Genomic DNA, 18260 nt, shown 5'->3' with positions numbered 1-18260 from the left:
TCGCTGGCTTCCCTTGCGTTCAAAGCTATAGCCGGCAACAATGTCATACTCTTTTGGACCAGACAGCATCAGATAGATGGCCTACACATACTGTACAGAGACAGAGTGGCGCTGTTTTGGTCGTGTGGATGCTTTCTCAGTGGAGATACTGCATATTCAGCCTCTTGCGAATTGAAGGAAAATTATGAAACAGAGAGATGAAAGATTCATTATTTTATGTTTTTTTTCTTGGTAAATGTTTTGGGAAAGACTGGCTTCCCTTGGCATTCATGAATACACACCACTGCTCACAAGCTCTGTTTATTCACAGGAACTCAAACCCCTCTTCTGGCAGGAGCGGGCTCCCAAGAAAAATAAGTGTTGTGGCTGGTTCTGCGGTTTGTTTGGCCGCAAGAAGAAACCTGGGGCGCAATACTGGAACAAGGAGATGCGCAGGTTTGGAATTGTGTATGTTAGAGTTGCCATCTAATCAAACTTATTGACACACACACAGATAATATAACATAGCCTACCTCAAACCAAACACAATGTAGAGCTTGTCCAATAATATGTCTTATTTTCAATGTAGGCCTTCATAGTATTGATAGCCTGTGACTATGTCTGTCACCAAATAATATTCTGTTCACCTGCAGTTTACTTACATTTAAAAAGAAAACATTTTATTATTTGTAAACTATTCAACTTTGTGACTACACGTCTTTTATATTTTAAAGACATACACACGTCTTTTATAGGACTTTTCTTACTGATATTTCTGATACGGAATAAAAAACATTCCATATAGAGAAGCCTCCTGTGTCTTTTATGATCAATGTAACTAATAACCATACATTGTTTTATTATTGTATTTATGGTGTAGCTTGAAAATCTAAGTTTGTATGTTGCTTTTGATTACATTAGTTAATTTTTTGGGCGAAAATATGGTTTTAATTTGGATTTCTAATCTAGAAAATTATTGTAACTTCATTCTAATCTTTATTCATTTTGTGTACAATTGCGAACGCGCCCTATGCTTTGGAGAAAAACATATTTGTGTCTCGTCACCGGAAGTCGTCACACTGCTGATGCTCCGCCACCGGATGCTACATCCCCATAAATCCAAAGCTGTAAACAGGTATTTAACTTTATATTGACAATTGTGTTATCCCAAGTTGCAGAGAGAGTCTTGCCATATATACGCTTTATATCATGCAAAAGGCTATGTTTAATTAACTTGACGAATAATAACACACGCTGCTGTTGAGAGATGTGATTGCCACCCTCATCCCAATGTTTACAAATGTTCCCCCCAAGCAAGTGTGGCTGACCAGTAGAATATGACAGTTAGCTAGTTAAACCATGTGCAACTGAATCATAGATGCCTTCAAATGAGTTGGCAGACTGCTTATTGAGAGACACATATTTCTTAAAACAAATCATTTAGCTATATATGTAGTGTAGCTAGCTAGTACAGAACTGTGCTGTAGCCTATTTAAACTCACCCTTCTTAAAAGCCCAACCTGTTTGACGAGCTAAACACAGGTAGGCCTAGTTGTAGTCAACTGCAGATTTAAATCAGACACGTTAAAAAACGAATTACATACACTACCGTTCAAAAGCTTGGGGTCACTTAGAAATGTCCTTGTTTTTGAAAGAAAAGCAAATTTTTGGTCCATTTAAAATAACATCAAATTGATGGGAAATACAGTGTAGACATTGTTAATGTTGTAAATGACTATTGTAGCTGGAAACGGAAGATTTTTAATGGACTATCTACATCGGCGTTCAGAGGCCCATTATCAGCAACCATCACTCCTGTGTTCCAATGGCACGTTGTGTTAGCAAATCCAAGTTGATAATTTTAAAAGGCTAATTGATCATTAGAAAATTGCAAAAGGGTTATGTTAGCACAGCTGAAAACTGTTGTCCTGATTTAAAGCAATAAAACTGGCCTTCTTTAGACTAACTGTTGAACAGTAGTGTAAATTGTGTATATATCTTTTCCCCAGATGCTTGGAGAATGGGGACAGGTGTGGTGGCTGATTTTGGCCCCAGTGAGTTCATCTCTGGCCTGTGCCACACGGACACCCTTGACCCGTTCCCAGTGTGGCGGGATGGAGCCATCAGCCCCTGTTTTAACCAGCTGGTTCTGGGAGCCCTGGCTCACGCTGTGGTGGCCGTCTTCAGTGCCGTCTACCTGAGTGCTCAGAGGTAACGTTAGGTCACACAGTCAGGCCGCTCACAAAATCACAAGGCATAGGCTAGAACATTCTGGCCACTTTTAGTCCTACAGCACATACAGTAGCATGCAATACAGGCCCCCATATTGCACCTAGGTACAATAAAGATGCATACCTCCAGAACAGTAAGTTCATGTCTGTACTGGATCCCATTCTGTAGATCGGCATCTTTATCAGTTATTATATCTAGCCAGGCCATGTTTCAGACAGCTCATCTAACATTTTATCCTTTTGCATTTCACAGATGCAGTCTCCTCCGGTCCTCTCCCCCGTTTGGCTGGGGCCTCAGGGTGACCTCGGCCCTGCTGGTGGCCCTGCTCTTTGTGGGGGACTTAGTCCTGGTGGCCCTCCTCTACCGGGGGGACATGTACCTGGACGTACTGGCTGATGGATGTGCCGTTCTAGCCTGGCTGGTCCACTTTGGGGCCCTGCTTGTCCTCCAGAGGTCCATCCATAGAAGAACCAGGGGTCCCTCTATGTTACTACTGCTGGTGCTGTTGCCAATCCCTAACCTGGTGGTCACCCTGCTGGCTTACGCCCAGGATTCCACCTACCTGGACCTGGCGGAGCCCCTTAGAGTGGCACGGCTGGTGCTCGCAGCCGCCCGGGGAATCCCTCTCCTGGTCTACCTCCTGGCCTTCGCTGCTCCCTGCGTCAGTGAAGGGAGTTACACCTCCATGTCCGTCAATGATGCAGACAGCTCTCTCCTCATCCCAGAGAGTACCTACCAGGACACGGGAGAGATGGTGGCAGAGGATGGCAGTGGCTGCATCTCCCGCCTGCTGTACCTGTGGTTGAACCCTCTGCTGAGGCGCGGGCGGCGTGGGGAGCTGGAGAGGCCATGCGACGTCTATCTCCTTCCCCGAAGACTGCGCACCAGTGCAGTGCGCCGACACTTCCTCCGCTGCTGGGAGAACTGCCAACAGGGGGCAGCAACACAGAGAGGGAACACTACACCCAGGCCTGCAAACAGGAGCCTACAGAATGGATCATGGACTTCACCCCTCCAGGAGGAACTATCTGGCATAGCAGTGGAGGAGGTAGGACTGTTAAAAGTGTTGCACAAAGCCTTCGGACTGCGCTACTACCTGCTTGGTGTGCTAAAGCTAGCGGGCAACATGCTGGGCTTTGCGGGGCCCCTGATCCTCAGCAGCCTGGTGACTTACATGGAGGAGGAGGGGGCCCCCATCAGCTGGGGGGCCTGGTGTGCCACGGGCCTCTTCTTCAGCACCTTATTCTCCGCCCTCATCCGGAACCTCTTCGTCTTTGAGGTCTCGAAGGTCTCACTCTCGGCGCGCGCCGCCCTCGTCTCCTCCATCTACGGCAAAGCATTGCGGGTCAACGGCGGAGGCCTGGCGGCGCGGTTCACCCTGGGTGAGGTGGTCAACTTCATGAGCACGGACACGGACCGCGTGGTCAACTTCTTCAACAGTTTCCACGAGATGTGGAGTCTGCCCTTCCAGTTCTCTATTGCCCTCTACCTGCTCTACCTGCAGGTGGGCGTGGCCTTCCTAGGAGGACTGGGTGTGGCTCTGCTGCTGGTGCCACTCAATAAGGTGCTGGCCTCGAAGATCATGGAGAATAACAAGCACATGCTCACACATAAGGATAGTCGTGTCAAGGTGAGAAATTCTCTATGGCTTTGACTATCTTTGACTTTCATCTTAACACACCAACCATAGCAAACATCAATATGGACACTATTATGTTTATTGTTTAGAGTAGTACTATTAAGTAGTAATAAAGTAGTAATTACATTATACAACTTCATACATACTGTACGGGTTCTTGTAGACCTAGTCCTACAGCTTTTATATTAAAATTCTTCGATATCAGATGTGAGATGTGAACTCATTCAATGTCTTTTGTCTGCCCTGTCCTTGCCTTCCAGCTAATGGCAGAGGTCCTCTTTGGAATACGAGTCATCAAGTTCTACAACTGGGAGGCCTACTTTGCCCAGAAGATAGCAGATTGTCGGAGGCAAGAGCTGTCCCACCTCAAGGCCATTAAGTACCTGGATGCTCTGTGTGTGTACACCTGGGGAGCTCTACCCGTAGTCATATCTATCATCACCTTCGTCACATACGTGCTGCTCGGCCATGAGCTCACTGCAGCCAAGGTAGGCATGTTTCATTTTGTGAAACTAGAGCGCTTCGCTTTTAAATGTCAGCAAACTATTTTGCAATCAATCTGTTCCAATGTCCTCACTAGCATACCACCTTGTATGAAGTAATGTTTCGGATAGAACATTCCAAGTGGTGGCTATGCCAGAATGGACATTGGAAGAGACGTATTAACTGTTGAAAGACCTACTAGGTGATACCCAGGAACACAATGAGGATGTGGGTACATGAGACTAATTCGAATAAGGACACTTTCCCTCCTCCATTGCAGGTGTTCACCACTCTGGCTCTAGTGGGCATGCTGATTCTCCCCCTCAACAGCTTCCCCTGGGTCCTCAACGGCACTCTGGAGGCCAAGGTGTCCCTGGACCGCATCCAACGCTTCCTCAAGCTGCCCAACCAGGACCTCGATGCATACTTCAGTCATGGTAGGTGTGTGTGTACGTGCGCAGCATAAATAAAGTACATTTTGCTTGTACATACATTATTAATTAATACATGTTCAATAACTCTGTCTATGAAAGTGAGATATGCAATTATGTGTATGAATGTTTTTCATTGACTTTGTGGCTCCTACTTACAGTGGCCCCTGAGGACCCCCAGGACACCATTGTGATGAGTCAGGGCACATTCTCATGGCAGGGGCCTGGGGGGCCAGACCACCCCACAGAGGGACATACAGGCTCTGAGACTGAATCCACCAAAGGAAGTCTGCTGCTCCATAGCCTCAACCTCACCATCACTAAGGTGTGTACCCTGCATCACAAACTATGTAACCTATACAGCGTGTAAATCATGGGGTCTACCATCTAATCACTGCAATGATGTAATGCTTTTTTTCTCGTCCTTCAGGGATCCCTAGTTGTTGTGGTGGGCAAGGTGGGCTGTGGGAAGAGCTCGTTACTGGCAGCCATCACTGGAGAACTCAACAGGTAGTGCTCATCACCTCATTTACTAAGTTCTCAAAGCTCAAGTAAATTTGTTTTGTTTGTTTATTTCAATGACCTTTTTGGATCTATCATTGAGTTATTACTTCCCTCTGTAGGCATGGAGGTGTTGTATACGTCCAGGGCAGGGAGGATGGGTTTGGTCTAGCCACTCAGGAGCCGTGGATCCAGCATGCAACAGTTCGGGACAACATCCTGTTTGGCAGAGACTACAACAGTTCCTTCTACCAGGCCGTGGTGGAGGCCTGTGCTCTCACGGACGACATCAATGTGAGACTCAGCATCTCTTTTTCACTCTTTGTTTCTGTCTCTGCTTCAATCTCTCTTATCCTCACAGACAACCTCAATGCTTGCTTTCTCCCTCGTTCCATTTTATTTGGGCCCAGTGCAAGCTTTACTTGACAACCCCTAATATATTTGTGATATATCCAATGAATGTTATAAACACAAATTCCAAACTCGGTGCATATGAAAGTATTTGACTGAATTGTCTTGTTTGTCCAGATTCTGCCTAATGGGGACAGGACCGAGGTGGGAGAGAATGGAGTTAATCTGAGTGGAGGACAGAAAGCTCGCCTGGCCTTGGCCAGAGCTGTTTACATGGTAAGAGTCCTCACCAGATTCCATGGTAACACAACAGCCATCTAGAACAGTGAATCTCCAACTTTATTTAACAAGCAAACTTTTACCAGGTTGGGAGTTTGGATAGCAGAAAACATTAAATTATTCTCTTTTTGTCTTTATCTCTCTTGCACACATCTGCATACTCCCCCTCTCTCTTTTAAACACACAAGGAGAAAGACATTTTCCTCCTGGACGATCCACTGGCAGCAGTAGACACTGACGTGGCCCATCACCTCATGGAGAGATGCATCATGGGAATCCTCAGGAGCAAGACCAGAATCCTTTGCACCCACCGCATAGAGTTTGTGGACAAAGCTGATCTGGTGATTCTCATGGACAATGGAACAATTATTAAAACTGGTAGTGAACTCGGGCCTTATGTTCTTCAATTGATAATGGAATAATGAATTACTTTTCTGTGTTAACACATTTATATGTCTGAATAAACTCTATGTCCTTCTCATTTGTTTTAAATAGGTACACCTGAAGAGGTCCTTCCTTTGGTAGAAGCAGTGCCCAAGAACCGGAAGAATGACAGTAATGCAAAGGAGAAAGGTAACAGTAGTCATTAATGTCTCTTAGCATTGTGTTTTGGGAATATATTGCTTGCGACACAGTGCTAATATCACTGATGCAGAGGAACGAAGCTCCATTTAATTACTTTCTACATCTTGAATTGAGTGGTGGACTACTGTATGGAAAAATTGCCAGGTGTTTTTATGTGCATTCTGACTTGAATCAGATGTTATTGAGCGAGAAGAGGAGCAGGGTCTATCCAATGAGCTGTTTGCAGAGGTGGAGTCTTCACTGTCAGGGGATGAGCAGAAGGCTGTGGGCGGGCTGGACTGGAAGGTTTACCACACCTACTGGAGAGCGGTAGGAGGGGCTTTGGCTGTCTCCATCCTACTGTCCCTACTCCTCATGCAAGGTACAGTGACCACCTGGTGCCTTAATCACATCACACTTCTGTTGCCTTTGCAGGCTTGTATATGTTTTGCACATTTTGCTGTCTCTGTCCCTCAGCCTCTAAGAATGTGTCTGACTGGTGGCTGTCCCACTGGATCTCTAACCTGAAGAACAATGGTTCCGCCCAGAGTGTTCTAATGCCTGCCTACAGCTCACCACATCTGCTGCTATTCTCTCCTGGAGGACTAATGTAAGTTAGATAGAGGTTCTTACAACGTTGGGACTGATACACTGGATAAGATTCCATTTACTCAGAATGGGCAGTGTGATTCCTCTTATATAATCAATCCACTTACGACTCCACACTGCTTTAAGTCATACTTAGATACATTTATATACAGAGTCTCTAAATATTTTAGATTGTGCAGTAAAAGGATTAAGTTTCATAGAGGTGGCCTCCCGGGTGGCGCAGTGGTCTAGGGCACTGCATCGCAGTGCTAACTGCGCCACCAGAGTCTCTGGGTTCGCGCCCAGGCTCTGTCGCAGCCGGCCGCGACCGGGAGGTCCGTGGGGCGACGCACAATTGGCATAGCGTCGTCCGGGGTAGGGAGGGTTTGGCCGGTAGGGATATCCTTGTCTCATCGCGCTCCAGCGACTCCTGTGGCGGGCCGGGCGCAGTGCGCGCCAACCAAGGGGGCCAGGTACACGGTGTTTCCTCCGACACATTGGTGCGGCTGGCTTCCGGGTTGGAGGCGCGCTGTGTTAAGAAGCAGTACGGCTGGTTGGGTTGTGCTTCGGAGGACGCATGGCTTTCGACCTTCGTCTCTCCCGAGCCCGTACGGGAGTTGTAGCGATGAGACAAGGTAGTAATTACTAGCGATTGGATACCACGAAAATTGGGGAGAAAATGGGATAAAAAAAAAATAATAATAATAATAAAATAAAATAAAGTTTTATAGAGGTGTCAAATCCCACAGACATCCATGATGCAGCACACACGCATGACAAGATGTATTAAGCAATTACATATTAAAAGGGTGTTTTCTCCCCTTATCTCCAGGTACCCGGTCAATATTATGGAAATGACACCTTTCGCCAACATGAGCTCAGAGGTGAAGTTCTATCTGACGGTTTACGGTTCCATTGCGGGGGCTAACACGATCTTCACCGCCATCCGAGCCTTCCTCTTCGCCTATGGAGGCATCCGTGCAGCATCGGTCATCCACAACAGACTGCTGGACACAGTCCTCAAGGTGGGCATTTTCTGTTCAGTTGACCCCTCGGGAAACTGGCTTAGTCATGGTCATGGTTTCAATCATGCAAAGGCAGTATTTAAAATTTGGAGCATAAATATGATTTTTTCAGAAAAATTCTCATTGTTCAACTCATGCTGTGAGAGCAGTGGAGGGGAAGGGGACTGTTGAGGGGAAGATGGCTCATAGTAATGGCTGGAATGGAGTCGATGGAATGGTATCAAACACATCAAAGATGTGGTTTCCATGTGGTTGATACCACTCCATTGACTCCATTCCAGCCATTATTATGAGCCGTCCTCCCTTCAGCAGCCTCCACTGTGTGAGAGTTGATGCTTTCAAATAATTTACAGTGTACTTGTTGTGTGTCCACACATTTCTAGTGTTATTCTGTTTGTAAAAAAAAAATATATTTTTTATATATATATATATGGCATATATTATATTATTATAAAAAAAATTGTACATAAACAAAAATGCTTTATTGGATAGAGGAGAGAGAGTGGGAAAGCTAGTTTTAGGCTGAAAAGGCATTGGTCCCATGCTGCAGCTCTATATGTGATCGGGAGGCAGCGGTTTAGACTGCTAGACCACCTAATCCATGTGTTTGTAATGTTTACTATTTACATTGCCATGATAGAGTACAAACACACCTAACTAACCCTGACCCGCCTCTCTCTATATCAATCCAGGCTACAGTTACCTTCTTTGACACTACACCGCTGGGCCGCATCCTTAACCGCTTCTCCTCCGACCTGTACAGCGTGGACGATACTCTCCCTTTCTTCCTCAACATCCTGCTGGCTAACATCTTCGGCCTGCTGGGCATGCTGGTAGTGATGAGCTACGGCTTGCCCTGGGTCCTAGTGCCCCTGCTGCCCCTGGGCCTGCTTTACCACTGCACACAGCGCTTCTACCGACACACATCCAGAGACCTAAAGCGTCTCTGCAGCCTCACCCTCTCGCCGGTGTATTCGCATTTCTCTGAGACGCTGAGTGGCCTGGGTACCATCCGAGCAAGTTCCAGTGCCTCCAGGTGAGGACGGTAAAGTTAGAATGAGGAATTGATATTTTGGGCCAACCTAGATCTGTGGTTACCAACTTTGATTTGGCTAGTTGAATCAGGGGTGTTAGCGGTTAGTGCTGAGCTGGCACAAAAGCCTGCTTAACCTGTACCACTCTAGGACCAGTCCAAGGTCCAAGCCAAAACATGTTTCTTGTGCTGGCTATTACTGTAATATTTGAAAATGTAAAAATAAGTGAATAGGATTTCAGTATAAATACACAGTTGTCTGCCTGCGGTTACAGCTGAAATATTGTTATTAATGCATGAATTAGGTAACCTTTGAGTGGAAGGAGGTTCATGTTCTCTGTCTGTTGTGGCTCCAGATTCGAGGAGGAGAACGAGCGGCGCCTGGAGCAGAACCAGCGCTGTCTGTTCCTGAGCAACGCCGCCATGCAGTGGCTGGACATCCGCCTGCAGATGATCGGCGTCGTCGTGGTGACGGGCATCGGCGTGATCGCCGTCGTCCAGCACCAGTTCAAATCCATCGACCCAGGTGAGCAGCCAGCTAGCATGTTAGCATGTGTCCCATAGTCAGCACAGGCCTAGCATAACACAGGCCTTGACTCAGATTACACTGTTGATGTCTACTAGTTGTTGAGGCTACTGTAGAGGAGAATCTAGAAATAGTATCAGTACATGTACACTGAGTGTACAAAACATTAAGAACACCTTCTCTTTCCATGACATTAAGCCTTGAGAGAATTGAGACATGGATTGTGTATGTGTGCGACAAAATATGGATTGTAATGGGTAAGACAAAATATTTAAGTGGTTAAAGGGTTTTGTAGTAGGTGCCAGGCGCACCGTTTGTGTCAAGAACTGCAACACTGCTGGGTTTTTCCACGCGCATCAGTTTCCTGTGTGTATCAAGAATGGTCCACCACCCAAAAGGCATCTAGTCAACTTGACACAACTGTGGAAAGCATTGGCGTCAACATGGGCCAGCATCCCTGTGGACTGCTTTTGACACCTTGTAGAGTCCATGCCCTGACGAATTGAGGCTGTTCTGAGGGCAAAATTGTTTTGCATTGAGTATACTCTAGACATGCCCTGTTTGCTGTGTCTAGGCCTTAATAATGAATGTTTGTCCTATGGGTGTTCTCCCTGCCAGGTCTGGTGGGTCTGTCCCTGTCCTATGCTCTGTCCATCACAGGCCTGCTGTCAGGCCTCATCTTCAGCTTCACCCAGACAGAGATGCAGCTGGTGAGTGTGGAGCGTACCGAGGAGTACTCCACCGCCCTGCCCACTGAGCCACAACACAGCAACCCACAGGTGAGGAGTCCTGTGAGGGCGTGTCTTATAGCATACCCCTCAGCTGCACCTCATTAAGGAGGTTTCATAATTCCTTTTTTTCAATGTCAGAAATGTACGCCACTCTTTAGACTTTTAGAATGTTATGTGGAAGATTTTCACTGGTTATCTTTATGAGGTGTTGGATAGATGTTATTTCTAAAATTACTAAATCTATTTGTTCAAGTTCTTTGGGTCTTTTAGCCTGGTCCGTTACTTCTTACTGATGTGGCCATTCAAGGGAATAGAAAACAAGTACATTTGTTAAATGACTGAGGACCCATCTACTTCCGTCTTTACCATAGGTGCCTACCTCGTGGCCGGAGCAGGGTTGGGTGGAGTTCCGTGGGGCTGTGCTGTCCTACAGAGAGGGGCTGCCCAATGCCCTGGACGGGGTGAGCCTGGTGGTCCGGCCTGGGGAGAAGGTGGGGGTGGTGGGCCGGACGGGCTCAGGCAAGTCGACCCTGTTCCTGGCCCTCTTCCGCATGGTGGAGCTGAACCAGGGTCAGATCTTACTGGACGGCGTGGACACCAGACAGGTGGGACTGGCCCAGCTCAGGTGAGAGGATTAAGAGATGATGTTGATCACTAGGGTGGTGATATGATGATAATGGATTTGAATGTTTTTTGTACTTTTCCAACTGCTAGACTCAACATTATTGTGTACTTGGATGATGATGGTGATCTGTGCATCTGTAATAAAAGCCCTTTATAGGTGACGACGTTCATCGAAGCACGTCTGCATATTTTGAACTACAAAAAAATCGGTGTTCCTTCATTCATTCATGAATCTAGAGTAGTTGACAGATCAATCTTTCACACTGCATCTGTGGCTCCCCCTGCAGGTCCAAACTGGCCATCATCCCCCAGGACCCGTTCCTGTTCAGCGGGACAGTGAGGGAGAACCTGGACCCATGTGGAAGTCACCCTGACCCCCGGCTACTGGAGGTCCTGGAACACTGTCACCTCAGCCCTGTCATCAACCGCATCGGTGAGAAAAAGGGAGGGTGGGAGAGGAAGAGAGGGTTGAGGACAGTAGAGGAGGGAGATGGTGATGGTGATAGAAGGGAGATGGATGATGAAAAAGCATGCAAATGAGAGGGTGATATAGCGGATAAGAAATAGGAAGAGTAGTTGAATTTAACAGACAAACAGAATGAGAGACCAATGTCGAGAAGAGGGGTATCAAACGGGTGAAAGTAAGCCGGTACATTTCGGTAACACGTCCCGACAAAATAAATAGTGGTGGTATGCCGTCCCGGTAAAACGTGGCCCATCGCAATAATTAAAAGGAAATGCCAAGAAAACTATATGCAATTACACCATTATTTAACATTACCGCATGTCAGCTGCATGAAAATGAGCGCGTTGTCTTAATCGGTCCGTATACCCTCTAAATTGCGCTGTGAAACGAAGAGAACACAAAAATGTTGCGAAGGCAGAGATAAGTGACCGAGATGCGCGCGTAGTGGGCCTAATGACAATCTCCGAATGTCATTATACTTTTAGTTTTTTTGTAACAGATTTGACTTTCCATTCAGAAAATTGCGGGTGCACTGTGGATGCTGGAATTATTTTATGAGTGGACAAACCTGCGTGGGTAGCTAACAGGAGTGCCTTTTTGAAGTGATTGTTTCACAATCAAGTGAAAACCTCATGACTGGTTGTTTTTATGCCACATTAAAAGTTAATACATGATAAAAGTTATGACACGGCGATCATAGGACATTAATAGCGATTCTATATGTAATATATGCATCTATATGTCATTCTATGATTAGACTAGGGCTGTTAGGGTGAATTACCGCCACACCGGCAGTCAAGAGTCATGACCGCAGTCAAATTCCACGTGACCGTTTGTCATGGTAACTAGGCTTCTCCAAGCTCTGATGCTGCTGATGATCATTAGTAGCCTACCAAACTTGCTAACTGCCTGGTACTCAGCACTCTATTGTCCTTCTAATCACTCTGACATCAATGCAAATGTAATCAAAAATCAAATCAAACACTTCATGAGCTCATGTTGCGCAACATTTCTATAGGATATGCAATTGCGGGAGAAAACAGTGTTTTGATGGCTTCTATTAAAAAGAGGAGGATCCCATCAGCTTTCTATAAGCTAGGCTTTCCTAATATTAAACACATTGCTTTGCTTTAAAACAGAAGTATAGCCTACCTGGCTGTCATTAAAGTTAACCACGGGAAAGTTTCCTTCATTTACTATTTAAGTGCATAGATTCAAGCAGACCACCATAGTCCCTGTGCCCAAGGAAGCGAAGGTAACCTGCCTAAAGGATTACCACTCACGTTGGTAGCCATGAAGTGCTTTGAAAGAGTGGTCATGGTTCACATCAAGTGGTTCACATCATGTCCTCCCGGACACCCTAGACCCACTCCAATTCGCGTACCGCCCCAACAGATCCACAGATGACGCAATCTCAATCGCACTCCACACAGTGCCCTTTCTCACCTGGACAAAAGGAACACCTATGTGAGAATGCTGTTCATTGACACCATTGACACTCCCCAGGCTCAGCGTTCAACACCATAGTGCCCACGAAGCTCATCACTAAGCTAAGGACTCTGGGACTAAACACCTCCCTCTGCAACTGGATCCTGGACTTCCTGACGGGCCGCCCCCAGGTGGTAAGAGTAGGCAACAACACGTCTGCCACTCTGATCCTTAACACTGGGGCACCTCAGGGGTGTGTACTTAGTCCCCTCCTGTATTCTCTGTTCACCCACGACTGCGTGGCCAAATACAATTCCAATACCATCATTAATTTAGCTGACGACACAACAGTGGTAGGCCTGATCACCGACAACGATGAGATGTCCTATATGAAGGTGGTCTGTGAACTGGCAGTGTGGTGCAAGAACAACACCCTCTCCCTCAATGTGAGCAAGACAAAGGAGCTGATCGTGGACTACAGGAAAAGGCGGGCCGAACAGGCCCCCATTAACATCGACGGGTCTGTAGTGGAGCGGGTCGAGAGTTTCAAGTTCCTTGGTGTCCTCATCACCAACGAACTATCATGGTCCAAACATACCAAGACAGTCGTGAAGAGCGCACGACAAAACCTTTTCCCCCTCAGGAGACTGAAAAGATTTGGCATGGGTCCCCAGATCCTCAAAAGGTTTTACAGCTGCACCATCGAGAGCATCCTGACCAGTTGCATAGCCGCCTGGTATGGCAACTGCTTGGCATCTGACCGTAAGGCGCTACAGAAGGTAGTGCGAACGGCCCAGTACATCACTGGGGCCAAGCTTCCTGCCATCCAGGACCTATATAATAGGTGGTGTCAGAGGAAAGCCCATAAAATTGTCAGAAACTCCAGTCATCCAAGTTATAGACTGTTTTTCTTTGCTACGGCAAGATGTACTGGAGCGCCAAGTCTAGGACCAAAAGGCTCAACAGCTTCTAGCCCCAAGTCATAAGACTGCTGAACAATTCATGAAATTACCACCGGACAATTTACATTAATCCCCTCTCCATTTGTTTACCTCAACTAGCCTGACCCTCAGCACACTGACTCGGTACTGGTGCCCCCTGTATATAGCCTCATGTTATTCTTATTGTGTTACTTTTTATTATTATTATTTTAGTCTACTTAGTAAATATTTTCTTCTTCTTGAACTGCACTGTTGGTTAAGGGCTTGTAAGTAAGCATTTCACGGAAAAGTCTACACTTGTTGTATTTGGCGCATGTGACAAAGTTTGATTTGATTTGAGAATAGTCTAATGGGTGACATTATTAGCCTATCACTTGTGAATGATGCCGCTTGTGTGCATTAAGGAAGGAAACACCTAATGTAGCCTAGCCCATAGGCCTATATGTTTTGATAAGGTTTGAATCACAACTAAGTGGCCAAATAACTTCTTAAAATTAAGCACAGTAATCCGCTTAATGACTGGTGTAGAGCCTAACGTGCATACATAGGCCTCACGCGAGTTTCAAATTTGGGGAAAATAATTTTCACACACATTTTCAGTGTGTGTGAATTTTATTTGCTTTACAATCACAAAATGTCATGACCGCCACAGCCCTAGATTAGACCCATTAAAAAAAACATAGTATGTCTAGTACCTGTAAGAAATGAATTATACTTTCACGTTTGGTATCAAACCAAGTGAGAGTGAAAGAACAAGGAAGGAAGAGAGTGACCGTAGTAATTAGTTCATGTTTCTGTCTGTAAGAGTTCGGTCAGGTGGCCTCACTAACATCTGTGTATCTTAGGTGGTCTTGGTGCTGAGGTGGGAGAGCGGGGCAAGTCTCTCTCTCTGGGACAGAGACAGCTGCTGTGTCTGGCCAGGGCTCTGCTGACTGAAGCTAATGTAAGAACCAGCCCGCACCATCATCCATATCGATTACTATCATGGCTTTGACATTCAACCATCTATATAAATTACTAGACAATCTGGACCCTCTCTTTCTAAAATTATCCGGAGCCATTGTTGCAACCCCTATTACTAGTCTGTTCAACCTCTCTTTTGTATAGTCAGAGATTGCTAAAGATTGGAAAGCTGCCACGGTCATCCCCCTCTTCAAAGGGGGTGACACTCTAGACCCAAACTGTCCATCCTGCCCTGCCTTTCCAAAGTCTTCGAAAAGCCAAGTTAACAAACAGATCACTGACCATTTTGAATCCCACCGTACCTTCTCCGCTGTGCAATCCGGTTTCCGAGCTGGTCACGGGTGCACCTCAGCCACGTTCAAGGTACTAAACGATATCATAACCGCCATCGATAAAAGACAGTACTGTGCAGCCGTCTTCATCGACCTGGCCAAGGCTTTCGACTCTGTCAATCACCATATTCTTATCGGTGGACTCAACAGCCTTGGTTTCTCAAATGACTGCCTCGCCTGGTTCACCAACTACTTCTTAGATAGAGTTCAGTGTGTCAAATCGGAAGGCCTGTTGTCCAGATCTCTGGCAGTCTCTATGGGGGTACCACAGGGTTCAATTCTCAGGCCTACTCTTTTCTCTGTATATATCAACGATGTCGCTCTTCTTGCAGGTGATTCCTTGATCCACCTCTACGCAGACGACACCATTCTGTATACATCTGGCCCTTCTTTGGACACTGTGTTAACAAACCTCCAAACAAGCTTCAATGCCATACAACACTCCTTCCGTGGCCTCCAACTGCTCTTAAACGCTAGTAAAACTAAATGCATATTCTTCAACCGATCGCCGCCCGCCTGACTAGCATCACTACTCTGGACGGTTCTGACTTAGAATATGTGGACAACTACAAATACCTAGGTGTCTGGCTAGACTGTAAACTCTCCTTCCAGACTCATTAAGCATCTCCAATCTCAAATTAAATCGGCTTCCTATTTCGCAACAAAGCCTCCTTCACTCACGCTGCCAAACATACCCTTGTAAAACTGACTATCCTACCGATCCTCGACTTCAGCGATGTCATTTACAAAATAGCCTCCAACACTCTACTCAGTAAACTGGATGCAGTCTATCACAGTGCCATCCGTTTTGTCACCTAAGCCCCATATACCACCCACCACTGCGACCTGTATGCTCTCGTAGGCTGGCCCTCGCTTCATATTCGTCGCCAGACCCACTGGCTCCAGGTCATCTATAAGTCTTTGCTAGGTAAAGCTCCGCCTTATCTCAGCTCACTGGTCACCATAACAACACCCACCTGTAGCACGCTCTCCAGCAGGTATATCTCACTGGTCATCCCCAAAGCCAACACTTCCTTTGGCTGCCTTTCCTTCCAGTTCTCTGCGGCCAATGACTGGAACGAATTGCAAAATCGCTGAAGTTGGAGACTTATCTCCCTCACTAACTGTAAGCATCAGCTATCTGAGCAGCTCACCGATTGCTGCAGCTGTACACAGCCCATCTGTAAATAGCCCATCCAACTACCTACCTCCTCCCCATATTGTTTTTATTTACTTTTTTTGCTTTTTTGCATACCAGTATTTCTACTTGCACATCATCACCTGCACATCTATCACTCCAGTGTTAATTTGCTAAATTGTAATTACTTCGCTACTATGGCCTATGTATTGCCTTACCTCCTTACTCCATTTGCACACACTGTATATAGATTTTTCTATTGTTATTGACTGTACTTTTGTTTATCCCATGTGTAACTCTGTGTTGTTGTTTGTCGCACTGCTTTGCTTTATCTTGGCCAGGTCGCAGTTGTAAATGAGAACTTGTTCTCAACTGGCCTACCTGGTTAAATAAAGGTGAAATATAAAACTAACATGGCTTTATTTCTCAACCATTGTTTCCTCTCTATAGATTCTGTGTATTGACGAAGCTACAGCCAGCGTTGACCAAAAGACTGACAAACTGCTACAACAGACAATCAGAGAGAAGTTTCAAGACAAGACCGTCCTCACCATTGCCCATAGGTAAATGATTCAGTGAACACAACTTTACATAATAACCTTAAGTGCTTTAGTAGACACTTATACCGAATTATACAAAACTTTTAGTTTTCATGGTACATTTATAATGTAATTTGATGTCATACTTTATTAAACTGACACCTTGATTTTCTCTGTCAACAGGATCAACACCATCTTGGACTCCGACAGGGTGCTGGTGATGCATTCTGGGAAGGTGGTGGAGTTTGACACCCCTGCTGATCTGTGCCAAAGAGACGACTCTATTTTCTGCAAGCTGGTTGGTGGGAGGGGAGAGTGAGAAGATATCAGAGGACTAAAGACAATGGGAAATGTCAATGAGGATCTCTCTCTCTCTCTCTCTGTTTCCCCACAGGAGGCCAGTGGTGGTCAGACTCTGTGGACCAACCAACCACCTGTCCAATGGAGGTGGTAGAAGTTGGCCCTATAATAATTACTGGTCCAGGGTCAGAATTTATTTTTTCATCCCCATAATCATTAAGGTTAGGATTTAGTGTAGGGTAATCTAATACTAGATCTGTGGTTAAGGGCTGAGACTTCTGCCTTGAGGCCCACCAACTGACATTTGACCTCGGAGAGATCTGCAAGGTCTGAATAGTCCAACCCAAGCGAGATTATTCTTTTACTACATTTTAAGAAGCCGGGTTAATTTTATAAGCTGGGCGTCGTGGAATTTCTCTGTTTTTTATTCAGGAAACACGTTAATGTGGTACAAAGGAACTGATGTGTCAATAGCACAGAGATAATGAAGGAATGTGGAATAAGTTCTTTAATTGCTTTTATGTATTTTATGGCGCTATCATGGATTTTGACTGAAAAGTTGTCTTCCTAGAGCAAGTCAGTCATTCACTTTGCAGCATCTTCAATCATTTATGAATGTCTGAGATTCCTCTTGCACCTGGTCTGTTGGCAGTATGACCTTTATAGCGAGAAAAGAGTGCACAATAATGGACATACTTCACATAGATAAAATGCAAGGTTACACACTGTTTGCTGTATGGAGGTGTTGCAGACGAATAGACTGAGATAAATAAAGACAATTTAAAGTTACTCTTTTTCTATTTGTTTACCGTTCACATAGAGCACATTTGTTTGGAAGCTCCTCACAATGTTGTTACGTCTGATGATTTCAAGCCATTCTGTAGCAGAACTACTGTATATCAGTCATTTGAGAATGTTTCTGTTTTGTAATACACTGTAAGAGAGAACATCTCAGGGAGAATCGCCTTTTACATACAGCGTTTTCACTTGAGGTCAGTACTCTCATGTACAGTAATATGAAGGTGTAACATGTTCAAAATAAAATGGCTCTAGTGGTTTTACACGGGTCTTGTCACTGTTTTTATTTATTGAGTTTGCTTGAACGTCATTAGGATAATCGTCATAATTAGTCAGTTATATTTCTGTTTCACGCATCCCATGTTATTG

At 45.5% G+C, this 18260-nt stretch overlaps 1 protein-coding gene across 1 annotated transcript; it reads left to right on the top strand.

Annotated features, from left to right (window-relative positions):
• The first annotated feature begins 1020 nt into the window (after positions 1–1020).
• On the top strand, positions 1021–18154 carry LOC129837246 (ATP-binding cassette sub-family C member 10-like). Its single transcript, XM_055903259.1, has 22 exons — positions 1021–1114; positions 1989–2190; positions 2464–3841; positions 4111–4338; positions 4614–4770; positions 4926–5089; positions 5195–5274; positions 5388–5559; positions 5794–5892; positions 6084–6273; positions 6391–6468; positions 6656–6841; positions 6937–7069; positions 7880–8072; positions 8765–9108; positions 9462–9631; positions 10250–10410; positions 10734–10987; positions 11274–11419; positions 14667–14764; positions 16705–16817; positions 16977–18154. Exons 2-22 carry the CDS (start codon positions 2000–2002, stop codon positions 17110–17112), a joined length of 4671 nt encoding a protein of 1556 aa, XP_055759234.1. The 5' UTR covers positions 1021–1114; positions 1989–1999; the 3' UTR covers positions 17113–18154.
• Positions 18155–18260: the final 106 nt, after the last annotated feature.

Source organism: Salvelinus fontinalis, chromosome 3, assembly GCF_029448725.1.
Source record: "Salvelinus fontinalis isolate EN_2023a chromosome 3, ASM2944872v1, whole genome shotgun sequence".
NCBI classification, from domain to species: Eukaryota; Metazoa; Chordata; class Actinopteri; order Salmoniformes; family Salmonidae; genus Salvelinus; species Salvelinus fontinalis.
Note: the sequence above shows the minus strand (reverse complement) of the source record. Positions and strands in the feature narration are given on the sequence as shown.